This window comes from Erpetoichthys calabaricus, chromosome 4, assembly GCF_900747795.2.
Source record: "Erpetoichthys calabaricus chromosome 4, fErpCal1.3, whole genome shotgun sequence".
NCBI lineage: Eukaryota > Metazoa > Chordata > Cladistia > Polypteriformes > Polypteridae > Erpetoichthys > Erpetoichthys calabaricus.
This window is the reverse complement of record NC_041397.2, coordinates 149,896,655-149,916,774: the sequence shown is the minus strand read 5'-3', so window position 1 is coordinate 149,916,774 and position 20,120 is coordinate 149,896,655. Positions and strand designations below refer to the sequence as shown.

Sequence of the window (20,120 nt, the reverse complement as noted above, 5' to 3'; positions counted from 1 at the left end):
CAACAAACTGGCTATCAAACTAAACAAATTGGTTCTCAACTCACACCTGTGTAACTGAATTTTAGATTTTCTCGCTAACAGACCACAAACTGTGTGCGTGGGTGAGAACTTTTCTTCATCAGTATCACTGAACACTGGAGTACTGCAGGGCTGTGTGCTGAGCCTTCTTCTTTACTCCCTCTTCACAAATGACTAGCAAACCTACCCATGATACATCATAATAAGATTTGCAGACGACACCACAGCGATAGGCCTGATCTATAATAATAAAAGGCAAAGCCCTCACTGACTGACTGACTGACTGACTGACTCACTCACTCACTGACTGACTGACTGACTCATCACTAATTCTCCAACTTCCCGTGTAGGTGGAAGGCTGAAATTTGGCAGGCTCATTCCTTACAGCTTACTTACAAAAGTTAGGCAGGTTTCATTTCGAAATTCAAAGCGTAATGGTCATAACTGGAACCTCTTTTTTGTCCATATACTGTAATGGAAGGCAGCAAGATGGCCGTAGGAGACTGAGTTGCGTGTCGCGTCATCACGCCTCCCACGTAATCACGTGAACTGACTGTGAACTCAGTACGTAGAAAAGAAGGAGGAGCCCCAAAGAGCGCTGAAGAAAACACTCATTACACAATTGACAAGGCAGCAAAACAATAAGAAGCGAGTGAGTGACGCATACAAGCATCTTCATAAGACACGAGGTATAAAAAAGCACGGTGTAAACCGTAAGTCTAAATTAACTTTATAGAAACGCTCCCGCTGCCGTTTGCAATACCATATTCGCGAGATACAAGTTTAATGAGAAGACACGAGGTATAAAAAAGCACGGTATAAACCTAACCTTAAATTAACTTTATAGAAACGCTCCCGCTGCCGTTTGCAATGCCATATTCGCGAGATACAAGTTTAATGAGAAGACACGAGGTATAAACTAGAGTTTGCATCACTTTGTAACAGAGTTAAAATTGCTGTAGCGAGAAACTTTTAACTGCCGGGTCAGCTAACATTAAATAAACCCGTGGACATCGCAACATCACACAAGAGAGCGGCTCACGTGAAGTGACTGAACGCAGCAGGAGTGATCACTTCCATGAATCAAACCTCTTCAAAAAACACATTACACAATTGATAAAGTAGGAAAAGAATATGAAACAAAGCACGGTATAAACCGTAACTTCAAATTAAGTTTATAGAAACGCTGCCGTTTGCAATACCATATTCGCCCCTGCGAAGCGCGGTGATTTTGCTATATATATTAAACTATTTCAACCATTGTATGATCTGCTTCTCGCAACTGAAAGAGGGCACCGTGGCAGAAGTTAGCCGACTTGCTCACCAACCACAAGCGTTACCTGGTAGGTAACCACCCATACAATCAGATTGTGAATCAGACTACGAATGCCTGCAATGTAATTACCCCGATCTACATGCTGTCAAATGAACGAACCACACGCCGTAGCACAACGTTAGGGGCTTCGCCTCTACGTCCGAGGATCGATTCCAATAAGGGAGTGCAGTGACTGTGTACTCCTAATGAGCCCACAATTACGGCGAAACACGTGTCGCATACTATGCATCTTCAAAGCATGGTGTAAACAGTAAGTTTAAATTGACTTTATAGAAACGCTCCCGCTGCCGTTTGCAATACCATATTAGATGACTTTGTAACAGAGTTAAAATTCCTGGAGCGATAAATTTTTAACTGCCGGGTCATGTCGCGTGTTCTTGGGTAGGTACACCAAAAAATGTATACATTTATGCATGTAATGGGCAAACAAAAAATGTACTATACCCGAAAGCACTACAGTAGTACTCAATGTATCTTTACTTCTTAAATGTTAATGTTTTACTGTTTAATAATTTATACGCTTCTTATATGTTATTCAGATTCTTTTATCAAAATACCAGTAACAGCGCACTGCACGATAACGTGGAGTGAATATACTTGACATGACCATTCATAGTATTTATCCTCTTTCTCTGTACGTTTACCATTCGTTTGCTCAGAGGTTGATGAGCTTGCTGCTTAATGAGCAGCTCTTCACCCTAGCGTCCCGCTGCTTCTCTTCTTTCGTCGGCATCTTTTCCCGTTAAAACTGATTTTTTTTAAAACTTAGTATGTTTTCTTTAATTTTTCAGTTAAGCTGGCACTTAAGTCTTCAATCTGCCTCAAGAATGATTAGCGGAGGTGGTAGACAATGAAAACGTCAGCCGTATGCATCCGCCACGCACGCACTGGTGCGCGCAGCTGTCAGTTGACTCTACAATAAAATAAAATAAAGATAAAAAGAGCAATAACTTGCAGCACCGCTATTCAATTACACTTGCCTAACGCCTCTCCTAAGGGGAAATACTGTGGGATCTGGGCAGCAATCACAAGCCCGATTAGAAAGCGGGAAGCTGTGATTTGTCCTCTCCCTCCCATGTAACAATCGCAGCCCGTGTTGCAACGCACTATGTATGTATATGTATATATGTGTATGTGTGTGTATATGTATGTGTATATATATATATTTGTTCATATGTGTGGGAAAGCGAATAGTAGACGTGACGTAGTATATGTGTACCAAATTTCAAGTCAATAGGTGAAACGGTTTGCGAGCTACAGGTGATTTAAAATCCTGGACAGACAAACGAATAGCCACGGTAGCGTATTATAGAAGAACATTTTACTGTTTAATAATTTATATTTATATGCAATGTGCTTCTTATATATTACTTCATATTCTCATATGATAATGATGTTAATGTTGTTTATATTGATTTCTATGTTATTGTAAGTGCCCTTTATTTGTGGAAAAATAAATTTGGCAATTAAACTTATTTTATACATACATTTTATTTTTTTCTCTTGCACTCAGTGAGCGAATCCACTGGGTAATCAGCTATATATATATATATATATATATATATATATATGTATATAATATATATATATATATATATATATAGATATGTATGTATGTGTATATATATATATATATATATATATAGATAGATAGATAGATATATGTGTATGTATGTAGATAGATATGTATGTATATGTATATATGTGTATATATATGTAGATATACAAATATGTATATGTATATATGTGTATATATATGTAGATATACAAATAAGTATATGTATATATGTGTATATATATGTAGATATACAAATATGTATATGTATATATGTGTCTGTATGTGTATATATATGTTGATATATGTATATATATATGTGGATGTGTATATGTATATATATATATGTATATATGTTTATGTATATATATGTTTACATAACCTCTTTAACACACTACTTCTCCGCTGCGAAGCACGGGTATTTTGCTAGTCACCAATAATGACGAAGCAGACTACAGAGAAGAGGTTGAGAATTCTTAGAGTTGGAACCAGAACAATAACCTTGCACTCAATTCTGAGAAAACAAAGGAAATGATTCTGGACTTCTGGGGACTGAACTACAGTGATCACCACTCTATAACCATTAACGGCAAGAGGGTGGAGATAGTCCAGAGTTTCAGATCCTTGGGAGTCTATATCAGCCAGGACCTGTCATGGACAACAAACACGATGGCAATGGTCAAGAAAGGTCTTCAGAGGCTTCTGTTTCTGAGGAGCATTAAGAAAGCACAACTCCCACAACAGTTGCTGGTTAACTTCTCCAGGTGCATCATAGAGTTTGTCATCACATGCTGCATTACTTCTTGGTACTCTGGCTGCACCTCTGGGAACTGGAAGGCCTTCCAGTGTATTGTCAAAACAGATCAGAGAATTACCTGCAATCAGCTACTGTTAACTGGAAGATATCTTTACTACCCGCTGCAGCAGAAAAGCAAAGAATATTTGTAAAGATCCAACCCACCCCAGCCATAACATTTTTAATCCTCTGCCCTCTTACAGGTGCTTCAAAGCCATGCATGCCCCCAGAACCAGGCTGAAGATCAGCTTTTACCCCAAAGCAATCAGCCTATTAAATGCACAGCTATCATTGCCCCTTACTATAACAGAAACTATCACTGATTGAACTAAACATCTGCATCAACCACACATAGTCATACACTCATGACCATTACATTGACTGTAATCTTTATCTGTGATGTCATTTTTTTGTGACTTCATTTATTATTTATCTGTTTATACTTACATGTTTACATACTTTTACTCTATGTATATTTGGAACTGTTATAGTAACTGTGCGTCTCATAGTTTAATGTTTACTTAGTTTATTATCAGCTCTTACATACTTTTATGTAAGGCATCTGTAGACTTGCTCCAAACTATATTTCATTGTATTGTATGATGAAAATAAAGGAATCTTACAATCTTAAAAGCCCACGGAGAAAACTTAGCAACTGCAAAACTTACCCTCATTTTCAAAAGTGAGAAATTTAGTTTTGTGATGTGGTGCAATGATGAAAGGCAGGACTTAGGTGGGACCACATACACAGACCTGCAAAAACATTGGTTAAAGTTAAATTTGATAGACAACCTCAGATCACTGATAATTTGACAAATGAATGTTTGATAGATGTGTACTCGCAACAACATGATTTGCTGAAATAAAATTTGATTTATTTATCCCTTCCTAGATCTGCTCATAATTTCTCTGTGCTGCAGCAAAGTAAGAACATCTCTAGGACAAGTGAACTGAAGAATGAAAGACTTTTGAAATTGTGTTATATTGTGTTAACACATGTGCATACCGTATATTATACTTTGCCTTTTTGTTGTGTTCTGGAACTACACAGAGTTATTACTGAACTGTTGGCTATCAAAAATAAATAAAAGGTCAGAGGCTCTAGAAGAAAAAATAAATGGAAATAAAGTATAGTAGGAACTATATTAATCGCACATGCTGACTGGTACAGCATATGTAACCACCCCCGCTTACTAATTTGAAAAGTTTTTCCAGCACTCAGCAGTAACTTGATTGCATTCTGTCAATGCCAATGACTTCAAGTAAAAAAACATTATTTTCTGCATTCATATAGTTTAGGAATTTTTTGAGTTGTTATTTATGACAGTTGTCCTTCCCACATTGTTCTGTACACATAATTTCCAGCTGGTGTTTCTGTTAAGTTGTTCCTTGAACTACAGAAGAGGGAATTAAAGATTATCTCTCTTCTTTTTCTTGTTATTGAAACTATAAACCAACTAAATACACTAAGTAAATATTGCACTGTTCCAGTGTATTGAAACCAAAATAAGGGTTACAGGCTGCTGCATAGAGCGTGATGTGAGTAATGCATGTTGCCTCTTCTGTAATATACTGTATATCCATCTAATAGATGAATAAGCATTATCCAGTTCAGAAAAAAACCCTGAAAACAGTCACTCCCATGTGGTACTGGAATAATTGAGGGACAATAGTCTGCATTCAGACAAATGGTACATGTTAGGTAGGAGTGTTCTGTAATTTTTTTTTTCATTATAGTGTTTTTACATGTACATTTTGAAGTGAGAATTTAGAAAGCTATAGGCAGGATGAAAAGCACAATAAGCTGTTTATCTGGTTGAGATAAGCTAAAGGATCCATGGTAGGGTAGGGTAGGAATTTAAACTATTAGAGTCCAGTCACATACAGAGCCACAGAGAGAAAATTTTGAGTTGCCTGTTAATGTACACATCTTTGGGATGAGTAAAGAACCAAAGTACCTCTAGTTAAATTCACATAAACACAGAGGAAAATGCAAAAACACCATACAAATTTCTGTCTGTCACAGAGCTACTGTACGGAACATTGGATCCATGAGGCTTTGGAATAAACCAACACACCATCATTACTTTCATAGAGACAAACAATGTGGTCTTAAATAAAACTGTCAGTGCAGGAGGAAGCCCCAGAGGCAAATAGCGATTAACAAGTGGATCAGTTTTAAGATAACGTTTACGACGTTCTACTTTAATGACAAAATAAACTATAAGTTTATAGTTGGATTTTCCACTTTAATCACGAAATAGACCTTTTTTTCCTTCACCATGTCCCTAATTTGTTTTCTCTTTGCCTCAAATACCATCTGCATACTCTCCATAGACCTTTAAAATGTATCGCATAATTACGATGGGCAATATGCAATGCTTGTATTGCTTATGTGAAAAATAGATGAAGTAAAGCACCACTGATACATTTGTATGCCAGCATTTAAGTTTGATGATTTCCTTCACTGCATCGAACCATTCATCAGACATCGAAGCATGCAGATTGATCCTGTAGGATCTGCAAAGAGGCTTGCTGTCGCTTGTTGATAGTAAACAGAGACTCTGACATCCCGTTCCCACTTGAGCACACTGCACCCACTGATTTTTTTACTGGTACGGCAACTTGCGCACACGTTGTGTTAATTTCTGAGGACATGCTCAGAGAACGCATCAAATAAAGCTAGGAATGATTGGCAGCCATGATGCGCGTGTGTACGCGTTCTGGGCTTGGATTATAAACCAGCCCTAAGGATGCAGCATCATCCAAAACTAGGCGGCAAAACACTGAATGCTTGATATAAACATGATTTAAAATCATTTATGAATGGTTGAAAACTGCAGCCAATTAATATTTTTTTAAAACAGTGAGGTGATGCATGAACTAAATAGACATGCAAAATATCTGAGCAATGGTAAACTCTTACCTTGTTTTGGCATTAGTATTACATTGTGAAAACAAAGTTGTCACTTCACATACTGGGCTTGCAAGAATGGCTACTGGCTAGATGTGTATTTGTTTATTTATAATTTATTATCAAATCATTTTAATCCATTCAGAATAGTTTTACATAAAGATGCAGGGAACTGCATAATTGTTTTGCCTGTGTAATGTTTTAAAACAGCCTGTCTTGGAAATGCCTCGCTGAGTACTGGTAGTCTGATTCAGGAAAAGTATGTTATTGCATTATTCCACAAAGATATTGTGTTTTTACATACCTGTATTAACTTATTTGGCTGATGCCTTTATCTGGGGAAACTTACAACATTTATGATGCAATTGGTTAAATTTCTTTTGGTTTTCCATTTGGACCACAGACAGGTCAAGTGACTTGCTCATTGTCACACAGTGGTTTCAGTAACAGGATTTAAACCCACAACCTCTAGGGTTTGAAGTCCAAAGCCTTAACCACTGCACCACACTGCCTTATTCACAATAATTATTCATTATTTGGCAAACAAATTGCATTATTTTGCAATGACTATTATGTTATTTCACAAAAGAAGTGAATTATTCTACAAAGATATTGCCTGCTGCTGCCAGTATCATCATGCTTGCATATGGTTTGGTCATCTTGTGACAGTTACTGAGGAAGTGATTAAGCATGTGCAATCAGTTGACAAGGACTGAAAAAAAAAGTAATAAACATAGATTTATCTTTAATCGAGTTAAACTTTAGTACATTTACTAGATGTTTTAATATAGGCAGAGAGGTAGTGAAGAGTTGGCATTCCTAACTCACAGTTAAATTACATCCATTCCTATCTATCTATTCCCTGTTTCCATCCCCAACCTGAGTTTCCAAAGATTTCAGGTATAAACACTAGCTGGCGGGCCACTAGATCACATTGTTGCACATTTGCTGTGTTAAAACTAAACAGATACTTTAACAGGTTTCTGTTACTGAACTGCACGCAGCACACCCTTTTCTCTTTAACTATGTGATTAAGCCCTGCAAAGGACCTACATACCATCCACCATGGTTACATGTTGCCTTACACACAGTGCATCTGTGATTATCTTTGGCTCCCTGTCACCCTAAACTGGGCCAATTAAATTTACTGCTCAGCACATGCAGGATGAAATGTATATCTTATAACATCTATTTAGTTCTTGTCACTTTGATTGTATATTAGACAAGTGCTTAACTTTACCCTACTTGCTGTCACTAGATGACAGGAGCACACGCATGCTCGATGATTCATGTGGCAACATAGGCAACAGGCAATCTTCTTCTTCTTCTTCTTTCAGCTTTTCCCATTAGGGGTCTTCTTCAATACCTTTCTGTCCTCTGTATCTTGTTCTGTTACACCCATCACCTGCATGTCCTCTCTCACCACATCCATAAACCTTATCTTAGGTCTTCCTCTTTTTCTCTTGCCTAGCAGCTCTATCCTTAGCATCCTTCTCCCAATATACTCAGCATTTCTCCTCTGCACATGTCCAAACCAACGCAATCTCGCCTCTCTGACTTTGTCTCCCAACCGTCCAACTTGAGCTGACCCTAATTTCTAATTCTATCCATCCTCGTCACACCCAGTGCAAATCTTAGCATCTTTAACTCTGCTACCTCCAGCTCTGTCTCCTGCTTTCTGGTCAGTGCCACCGTCTCCAACCTATATAACATAGCTGATCTCACTACCGTCCTGTAGACCTTCGCTTTCACTCTTGCTGATATCCGTCTGTCACAGATCACTCCTGACACTCTTCTCCACCCATTCCACCCTGCCTGCACTCTCTTTTTCACCTCTCTTCCACAATACCCATTACTCTGTACTGTTGATCCCAAGTATTTAAACTCATCTACCTTCACCAACTCTACTCCTTACATCTTCACCATTCCACTGACCTCCCTCTCATTTACACACATGTATTCTGTCTTGTTCCTACTGATCTTCATTCCTCACCTCTCTAGAGCATATCTCCACCTCTCCAGGGTCTCCTCAATCTGCTCCCTACTATTGCTACAGATCACAATGTCATCAGCACACATCATAGTCCACGGGGACTCCTGTCTAATCTCATCTGTCAACCTGTCCATCACCATTGCAAATAAGAAAGGGCTCAGAGCCGATCCCTGATGTAATCACACATCCACCTTGAATGCATCCATCAATCCTACTGCAGACCTGACCATGGTGACTCACACTTCCCTTGTACATATCCTGTACAACTCTTACATACTTCTCTGCCACTCCCGACTTCCTCATACAATACCACAGCTCCTCTCTTCTCTATAGGAGTTCTCTTCATCAACATCTCAGAGCAAACATCGCATCTGTGGTGCTCTTTCTTGGCATGAAACCATACTGCTGCTCACTAATCATCACCTCATTTCTTAACCTAGCTTCCACTACTCTTTCCCATAACTTCATGCTGTTGCTCATCAATTTTATCCCCCTGTAGTTACTACAGTCCTGCACATCCCATTTATTCTTAAATATCTGCACTAGTACACTCCTTCTCCACTCCTCAGGCAACCTCTCACTTTCCAAGATTCCATTAAACAATTTGGTTAAAAACTCCACTGCCATCTCTCCTAAACACCTCCATGCTTCCACAGGTATGTCATCTGGACCAACGGCTTTTCCATTCTTCATTCTCTTCATAGCTGTCCTTACTTCCTCCTTGCTAATCCGTTACACTTCCTGATTCACTATCTCCACATCATCCAACCTCTTCTCTCTCTCTCTCGTTCTCTTCATTCATCAGCCTCTCAAAGTACTCTTTCCATCGGCTCAAATCACCCTCCTCACTTGTGAGTACATTTCCATCTTTATCCTTTATTACCCTAACCTGCTGCACATCTTTCCCAGCTTGGTCCCTCTGTCTAGCCAATTGGTACAGGTCCTTTTCTCCCTCCTTAGTGTCCAACCTCTCATACAACTCATCATATGCCTTTTCTTTAGCCTTCGCCACCTCTCTCTTCACCATGTGCCTTATCTCCTTGTACTCTTGTCTACTTTCTGCATCTCTCTGACTATTCCATTTTCTTCCTCTGTATACTCTTCTGTACTTCCCCATTCCACCACCAGGTTTCCTTTTCCTCCTTCTTCTGTCCAGATGTCACACCAAGCAGCCTTGTTGCTATCACCCTTACTACATCTGCTGTAGTTTCCCAACTGTCTGGTAATTCTTCACTACCACCCAGTGCCTGTCTCACCTTCTCACCTTGCAACAACAACAACAACATGTATTTATATAGCATATTTTCATATAAATAATGCAGCTCAAAGTGCTTTACATGATGAAGAAAGAGAAAAAAGACAAAATAAATAAGAATTAAAATAACACTAATTAACATAGAATAAAAGTAAGGTCCGATGGCCAGGGAGGACAGAAAAAAACAAGAAAACTCCAGACGACTGGACAAAAAAATAACATCTGCAGGGGTTCCAGGGTATGAGACCGGCCAGCCCCCTGTAGGCATTCTACCTAACATAAATGATCAGTCCTTGTTGTATTCAGGGTTCTCATGGAAGAACTTGACGATGACGGTCATGTGGACTTCTGGCCGTTAATCCATCAATGTAGGGACATCACGATGCTTTGATTAGGTGGTGGTGGCGCAGGTCGCCACCCCAGAAAACTGGAAAAAGAACAGAAGAGAAAGTAAGGGTTAGTACGGATTTTGAATATGAATACCATGAATAATAATGATAAATAATTGAATATACAGAGCATCAGGATTAAACTAAGATGAAGCTATGAGAAAGCCATGTTAAGGTAATGTGTTTTCAGCAGTGTTTTAAAGTGCTCCACTGTATTAGCCTAGCAAATTCCTATTGCAAGCTATTCTAGATTTTAGGTGCATAACAGCAGAAGGCTGCCTCACCACTTCTTTTAAGTTTAGCTCTTGGAATTCTAAGCAGACACTCATTTCAAGATCTAATTTTACGATTTGGAGTGTAAAGTGTAAGACATTCCGAAATATAAGATGGAGCAAGATTATTTAAGGCTTTGTAAACTATAAGCAGGATTTTAAAGTCAATTCTAAATGACCCAGGTAACCAATGTAGTGACATCAAAACTGGAGAGATGTGCTCGGATTTTCTTTTCCTAGATTCTAGCAGCTGCATTCTGCACTAGTTGCAATTGATTTATGTGTTTTTTGGGTAGTCCTGAGGGGAGTGCATTACAGTAATCTAGTCGACTGAAAACAAAAGCGTGGATTAATTTCTCAGCATCTTGCAATGTTATAAAGGGTCTAACTTTTGCTATATTTAAGTGGAAAAACACTGTCCTAGTAATCTGATTAATATGTGATTTAAAATTCAGGTCAGAGTCAATAGTTACTGCTAAATTCTTTACCTCCGCCTTGACTTTTAATCCTAATGCGTCTAGTTCATTTCTAATAGCCTCATTATATCCATTATTGCCCATCACTAAAATTTCTGTTTTCTCTATTTAGTTTGAGAAAATTACTACTCATCCATTCAGATGCAGTATTCCTCTTTCAGATTCCACCAATAGATCCTTGGCTCTGCCCTCTTCTTGATCTCCAACATCATCATACAGACCACCATTCTATGCTGCTTAACTCCACCACATTGCAGTCTTCAATCTCCTTCAGATTAACTCTTCTGCACAGGATATAATCTACCTGTGTGCATGTTCCTCCCTCTTCTTAAAATACGTATTCACCATAGTCATGTCTATCCTTTTGGCAAAATCCACTATCCTCTGACCTTCTTCATTCCTCTCCTTGACACCTTACCTACCCATCAACTCCTCGTCTCCTCTGTTCCCTTCACCAATATGTCCATTGAAATCCACTCCAATCACCACTTTCTGTCCCTTAGGTACACTGTTCATCACTTCATCCAACGCACTCCAAAAATCTTCTTTCTCATCCATCGCACACCCAACTTGCGGGGCATATGCACTAACAACATTCATCATCACACCTCCAATTTCCATCTTCATAATCATTACTCTGTCTGACACTCTTTTCACCTCCAAAAAACTCTTGACATACTGTTCCTTTAGAATAACCCCTACTCCATTTCTCCTCCTATCCACACCATGATAGAAGAATTTGAATCCACCTCCGATCCACCTGGCCTTACTCCCCTTCCATTTAGTCTGTTGCAGGCACAATATATCAACCTTCCTTCTCTCCATCACATCTGCTAACTCTCTCCCCTTACCAGTCATACTGCCAACATTCAAAGTTCCTACCCTCTCTTTACCTTCCTCCGGACACGTCTCCCCCCTCTTCTTCTTCTTCGGCCAACAGTACTGGTGGCGGTCGTTGTTAACCCGGGGCTCGACTGATCCGGTATAGAAATTTGTATTGTTGTCTGCATATTAATTTGGCAAAAGTTTACACTGGATGCCCTTCCTGATGTAACCTTCCCCATTTATCCGGGCTTGGGACTGGCACGAAAAAACACACTGGTTTGTGCATCTCCTGTGGCTGGGTTATAGGCAACAGGCAATATATTAGTGAAATAATGCATAAATAATTGTAAAATATTGCATTTCTTTTGTAAACCACAATGCATTATTTTTTATGGTAGAAATTAGCTTCTGTAGCTGCGTTGTTTGGTGTGTTAACATGACAATGAACACTTTGTTGGATAATTTACTTTTATTTAGGTACTTAGAAAATGGATGGATGGATAATGGTATAGAGGAGATGCGCTTCCCACTGATATGTTTTCTGCTTTGCACCTGATGCTGCTGTTGCAGTGAAAATTGTATTGTTAGGTTTATAATTAATGCAATATAGAGTTTATCAATGCTACAACACTGGATTACATATACTATACTGTTAAATGCATATGTATTCCCATTGACCAGAAGTACTCAAGTGTACAGTGCCACCAGAAACTTTTCACAGCCCGAGTCTACAGTATGAGTTACTAGAACAGACTGGAAAGTACACCAGTATATCCTTGGCATAGTCAATCACCATTCCTTGTAGCAATCAAAAAAAAAAAAAAAACAACTGTGGCTAAGATAGAAATAAAAAATGTGGCAAAAACCACTGTAAATTGTATTCACTATTTTTGATCGAGACATTGCTTTTATGTTTTTGTGCACCTGTTAATAAAATCCACTATTGCTTGTACATACCATCTTTTTGTGTCTGTGTCTCCATGTTTGACATTTCTCAAGTCTGATCCTGGTCGGTCTTGAACTACAAGATGCCCATGTGGTGTCACAATATAATACTTTAGGACCAACTTTATTAATTCATATGAATTAAATAACAGTGCACTTTTTAAGAAAGTGGTTACATTTTCTATAAAAGTTAGGAAGTCATTAATTAAAATAGTTGAACCAAGTTGAACTTTAATATAATAAAAACTTAGAAAGCTGAAATGTAGTTAGTATCATCCATATAATTAAAGAATGGACTGACAGAATGATTTTTGCCATTTGTAGTGACATACAGTATAGCATTTTTGTCGTTTAATGCAATTTAGCCTCATATTTCTTAATTATTTTATACATGCTTAATAATAAAAAAAATCCTTTTATTTAAAGGTGCCTTTAATGGCACCAAGGACACCTTACAATAAACAATACAATAAAAAAAATAAGATAAAATAACATTATATAAATATGATGATAAAAGTGCAGAACCATGCACTCAAAGGGAAAAATCAGGGGAGCAGGCAAGTTTAAAAAGATAAGTTTTAAGTCTGGCTTTGATTTTGGAAAGTGAATTAACACTGTGGATATCTTGAGGGAAGGAGTTCCAAAGACAAGGAGCAACAAAGCTAAAAGATCTATAACTCATAGTAGATAAATGAGCAGAGGGTATAAGAAGCAAGTTTGAGTAAGAAGATCTACGAGTACAAGCGGGCATATAAATGTGTAACAAATCCAAAAGATATAAAGGTGCCGAATTATGAAGAGCTTTGAATGTTAATAGCAAAATCCTGAAATCAATATGATATTTAACAGGAAACCAGTGGATTTAACATAAAACTGGAATAATATGTTCTATGGCGGTGGTTCTCATAATAACACGAGCAGCAGAATTCTGAACCAGCTGAAGCCTATGCAAAAACCTGTGAGGACGGCCAACCAATATAAAATTATGGTAACCTATGCTAGATGTTACCACAGCATGTACTAGCATAGCAGTAGATAGATAGATAGATAGATAGACAGATAGATAGATACTTTATTAATCCCAAGGGGAAATTCACTATTATTGTACTATTGGGTGTAAGAAATGGACTAAGACAATTTATATTGTGAAAGTGAAAAATATGCAGACTGGGTAATATCATTATTCTGTGCTTTGAAAGATAGAGGAGATGGAGAAATTTTAAGACCATCAACTGTCAAGTCTGGTAATTGCAGATTTAGTACCAATAAGGAGAAACTCAGTTTTATCATTATTAAATTTGAGGAAACTGGTGGAGAACCACGCTTTTATTTCAGCAAGGCATTCAGAAAGGATGGAGGGAGAAAGGGCAGAATGAGGATTGGTAGATAAATATAGCTGGGAGTCATAAGCATAGCAATGAAACTCATAAAATATTACCAAGTGGTAGAAGGTAAGATAATAAATAGAAGAGGGCCTAAAAAAGAGCCCTGGGTACGCCACTAGTGACTGGAGTGGGCTGCAATCTAAAATTCTTAAGTTGAACAAACTGTGTACAACAAGAAAGACACGAAGCAAACCAAGTATTGGATATACCACTAATTCCAATAGACGCTAATCTATCTAACAAAATGCTATGAGAGACTGTATCAAATGCCGCACTCAGGTCTAGCAACACCAACAGCCCAGAGTCACAAGCCATTAGCAGATCAATAGTAATTTTAACCAAAGCTGTCTCTGTACTTTGGAAAGGGTGAAAAACACACCGAAACTGTTCAAATGAATCATTATCAATAAGATACGCATGTACCTCTTTAGCTACTGTTTTCTCAAGTATTTTTGAGAGAAATAGCAGGTTTGAAATTGGTCTAAAATTATACAGATTATCAAGATTGGCAATAGGTTTCTTTAAAATGGGACTTATAGAAGCTATCTTAAGAGCTAAGTTAAGAGCACCAGAAGAAACTGACAAATGTGTAATGTCAGATATTAATAAGGCAATAGAGGGTAGGCAAATAAGTAGTAAATGGATCTAACAGGGAAGTGCAAGATTTAGAATTTTTAACAAAATCAGAGATTTCAGAGACAGAAAAAGATGAAAGAGAATTTAAGCAAAAGCAAAATTAGAAGTATTGTGTAGTATACTTGCTGATAGTGTCAGCTGCTGATGGATAGTGCTAATTTTTCAATTAAAGAAATTCATGAAAATATCACATTGTGCAGTGTAGTAAAGGAGAGGCATAAGGCATTAGGCCACTGTAGAACCTTATTAACTGTAGAAAATAAAGCTCTCGAATTCCCTTCAAGTAACCTAATAACCTAACCTAATAAGAACATCAGTAAATTGGATTTAGTGTAAATAGATTCCCTTTAGTCCCCCACACTAGCAACACCACCAGTGATTTTTTAGTTATAATTCAGTTATTAGGGAAGCATCTGATGTAAAGGCCAGGCTGTGGAGAATAACAATACCTTGGCCCACCATACAGTACATTTCTGGTATTTCTTGAACGTATAGACATATAAAGAACATCAGTAACCAGTTTATTAGGAATACCAAATTACTACTGTATAGGGCACCCTTCTCTGTTCATAACAGCCTGAAATTGTCAAAGTATGTAAAAATTTTTGTAGGATTGTAATCCATATTGGCTTAATCAGTTCATGTTGATTTTTCAGCCACGTTTTCATGCCTAGTGATGCTCTTTTAGACTGATGACATGGCACTTGAAGTTTTTCAGGTTTTTAATCATACCATATGAAGCATATATACTACAAATGTATAATTCATATATTTTATTACAGAAGCTAATTTTTGACTACTGATACAATCAGCACCATAGAATAAACCTTTCAGGTTCAGCCTCAAAATGTTTTGATCATCCTTCTCATATATAAAATGTGTTTAACTTTTAAGAATTATATTGGCTCAGTTTGTTAATTTTTTATAATATACAGGTAAGTCTAAGCTTCTTACCTGGTTTCTGGGACAATCTCAGTGTTGCCTTAATATTTAGGGGTACTGTTAAAGACACAGGCAGGTAGGACAAGCTTGCAACAACAGGAGACATTTGTCCTTGGATTTGCTGAAATCAACAAAGTGAAGGGCAGCTGTAGTGCTGTGTCAGCTTGCTGCCATCCACATTTATCCTGACAAAAAAGGGTTGAACAACCTGGAGTTTGCATCGTATGGCTCTAGAAACACTTTTAACTCATCTCCTGTGATTAACCTGCTGTATCTTAGATATATTTATATTATAGATATTTTGGAGAGCCTCAAGCACTAAACATCATTTAGCCCTCACTTGAACTGGGCTACCTGGCAATTGGACAAAATTACAGGTAGGAGTGTGTAATAAAGCACTCCAGTTTTTTTATTTTTATTATGTAATTGTACAAGTATGCCAAGTCGTGTTGTTCCAAACTGCTGTATTAACAGGGCAAACATATCTACTGTGCTATTGTACACTATACCAATGTGTATGGCCAATGTAACATATTGTGCATTTGGCATAAAAAAAAATCAGTACAAACGTTTAATTAAATATTTATTTTCATTTATTAACTTGTTTTTTATTATCTACAACACTACACTGTTAGTCAAATTAAAAAAAAAAATCAGAGTAAACAAATAATAATGCTCTCAGATTTTAATGCCTATCTATCTATCTATCTATCTATCTATCTATCTATCTATCTATCTATCTATCTATCTATCTATCTATCTATCTATCTATCTATCTATCTATCTATCTATCTATCTTCATCGATGTTCTATGTGATTTGCATATGTTAACCTTTTGCAAGTTTATTGAGACACATTGCCAGTATACTGGAAGCGGCTTATGTATACATCTCATTTATCAAATTATCCATGACCTTGTGACTTGTACTGTAAGTCTGTCCTAATTACATATGTTGGTAAATGTTTACTATAATGGATTTATTGATCTGTTGCAAATGTGAGAATCATGTAACCATCCAGAAACTGTGTAATAGGCAGATGTTCAGATGTACTTTAATTAGCAACTAATAATATCAACCTAATATGAAAGTGTGAGGTTCTTATGATCCTGATTACAATATGCTTGTATTTTTTTATGTAAAATAAACTTAATGATTGTACCTGTATAGTACATCCAGCCATTGCTGAATTAGGCACATTGCTAGCTAGTCATAAAAAAATGTGATTTATATGAGTTTCTTAAATGTTTATGTAATTATTAAATATAATTATTTTACTAACTTTGTTATGCCAGATAGCTAGATATTATTATTAAATATAATTCTTAACCAGAGCAGCATGGTGAAACAGTGTGTAGTAGCATTGCCACCTCTTGGATATGCCTTCCATAACTTAAATACCAAACCTGGTTGTTGTGTATGTGGAGACTACATATTCTTCCCATGTCAATATTTGTTTTTCAGCCTGGAGAACATTTTGGTTAGGTTGATTATTGATTCCAAATTGACCCTCTTTAAGTGGGAGTTGAGGGTATGCTTTTGAGTGGGCCCTGTGAATGACTGGTGTAGTGTTCAGGACTGTTTCCTTCTTTTTGCTGCCAGGATGGCATCTGCCCCCAACCCCCACTACCCATGACTGTGAAATGGAGTAGGCTAATATCAATATATTTGGTTAAAATTCTTAACCACAACAATAAAGCAATTTTCTAACATGAACAGAAACCTAAAGGTGTTATAACTGTGATAAAAATGGGAGCATTTCTTTCCAAATTTATAAAAGGTGATAACTGTGGTGGTGATTGCTGTGGAGCTAAGCTGCAATGTGCAAATGGAATACTGAAGTGGTTTCACAGATAGCTGGTTTTAGGAATATGCTGGCCATTTCATTTCGTGCTGACTTTTAAAACGCATGCAGTAATGCAACTAGTAAGTATCATTAAACATCTAGGAGGCAAAGAAACCTGATCTTCCAAGCAGATGCTGTAGATGTGATGCACACATGTTGTACACAGTGTTTTCCATATTTCTTACAGGAATCTAACCAATCTACTTTGATTGGTTTTCAACTGCTGCAAGAAAACATTAGATGGATAGTTGGAATGTGTTCTTAACAATGCATATTTCATTCCCCCCTTTGCCTTAGAAGTTTCAATCATAGCTTACATGACGTTGAGGAAGGAGATAATTAATATTGCCACTTACTAATTTATTTCTGTGCTCTGCATTTGCCTAGCAATGTTTGATGTGCTGACACAATTGTGTGTTCAGACCTGTGGACATAGTGCCTCAGGATAGTAATCTAACTTCAGTCAAAAGCTGCTCCAGCACATCCACTTATTAATATATTTCTGTGAAACTTAAAATCACCTGAAAATCAAGTGAAGTAAAGGTTGAAATCTTAGTTTTAGGCTGTGTGACATGGCAAACATGTAAATTCAGAATTCTTATCCTGCAGTAATAATGAAATATCCTGGGAGTAGTATGTTAAAATTGTCTTTCAAAAACTGTGCAATGGTATTATTTTTCAAGTGCACTCTTGTAGACAAATGGAAGAATTTAGAAAATATAGGACCTAATCTGGTTTACAGAGAGAGAGAAAGGTTGGGGTATGCATTGATACAGCATATCAGATTCTATCTAGGGAAAATACAGCTACAACCCTAACCATATTTCTACAAGATTAGTAAAAAATGAGAAAGAAGCTTTGCAATTATATGTTCAAATTTTTGCAATATGAAAATGTTGGGTGGATGGTAGGTATTATTTTAACTCATCTTTCAAAGCCAATTAGAACCTGACATAATATGGAAGATACAGTACATGTGTCAATTGTGGTACCAAGTTATCTAAGGTGTTTGTGCCACACAAAATTGTCAGGAATTAACCCACATTCCTCTAGAAACATGACCCTCCTTGTAGCTCAATAGATGGCACCACATAAGCTTACCGCATAATAACCAAAAATTGTTCTATTCTTAAAGACTTACTTTAACTTTATGTTGTGTGTGTATGTGTTGAATGTAGCCTGCCTTAGTGTGTTACTTTATCTTGCAAGACGGTACTTATTAGTACATTTTAAATATTATTGGTATTGGAAGAGTTTTCTCTGATGTTCAGTTTTAAAGTTGTTGCTTTTTTTTAACAAATGTGCGGGTTCACTTTGAACATATTTTTAGGATTTTTTTTCAATGGTCATTTAATATTTTAGTATGGCTCTCTCTTTAAATGTTGAATTGAAAAATTGATGCTTTAAAATTGGCATTGCAGAATTAATATATGGCTATGTCTAAAACTGTTTAAACATGGGTAACTGCTAGTGCTATAGTGCATTTCTGACCTGCCAGTTGATTAAAGTTTATGTGGTATATTTAAAAAAAATTAGAAAACTGAACTACTTACGTGTTTTATGTAATATTTATTAAAGTTGAAATGAGTTAAAAGTAAGATAAAATAGGTGAAAAGAAATAGTGGGCAAAAAGTACCTGTTGCTTATGTAAAAGACAAAATTAAAATATATATTTTTAAAAGTATTGTCCAAGATATTAATACACTGTGATTCTGTGAGGTCTCCTGGCAGATTGTTTTAATAACAGGAATTATCTTCTCTGCCCAAATGACTGTGTTTCCATTCTGCAATTCTGGAAAAACAAGGCAAAATTAGTTCTGGCATGTGTTAGCCATGCTTTGTCTCACTGATTTTCATTATTCAGACTACAGAAGTGGACATGGCCAACTTTCATCCAAAATTGTTTAGAAATGTACTGAAAACACGCCTAGACAGCATGTGTGTGTGTGTATATATATATATATATATATATATATATATATATATATATATATATATATATATATATACAGTTAGGTTCATAAATATTTGGACCAACATGCCTCCACTCACCTGCATCTGGAAAGCCTTGCTTTGTAAGTTATGTAAAATATAATAATACATATTTGTTTTACATTAATTCTTATTGGTTAAAACATTGTTTACATTAGTAGCTATATACAGTATATATATATATATATATATATATATATACACATACATACATACAGTGATCCCTCGCTATATCGCGCTTCGCCTTTCGCGGCTTCACTCTATCGCGGATTTTATATGTAAGCATATTTAAATATATATCGCGGATTTTTTGCTGGTTCGCGGATTTCTGCGGACAATGGGTCTTTTAATTTCTGGTACATGCTTCCTCAGTTGGTTTGCCCAGTTGATTTCATACAAGGGACGCTATTGGCAGATGGCTGAGAAGCTACCCAACTTACTTTTCTCTGTCTCTCTTGCGCTGACTTTCTCTGATCCTGACGTAGGGGGTGTGAGCAGGGGGGCTGTTCGCACACCTAGACGATACGGACGCTCGTCTAAAAATGC

General features: G+C 37.0%; 2 protein-coding genes across 2 annotated transcripts in view; one reads left to right on the top strand and one right to left on the bottom strand.

Annotated features, from left to right (window-relative positions):
- The window catches only part of LOC127527649 (craniofacial development protein 2-like), a 216,542-nt gene extending 204,881 nt beyond the window's left edge, over positions 1-11,661 (bottom strand). The window contains exon 1 of the mRNA XM_051927040.1: positions 11,592-11,661. Coding sequence (XP_051783000.1) covers positions 11,592-11,637 — 46 coding nt within the window. The 5' untranslated portion in view covers positions 11,638-11,661. The remainder of the gene's footprint in view (positions 1-11,591) is intronic.
- Positions 1-20,120, top strand: part of gbe1b (glucan (1,4-alpha-), branching enzyme 1b) — a 1,026,151-nt gene that overhangs the window by 428,532 nt on the left and 577,499 nt on the right. The window lies entirely within an intron of this gene.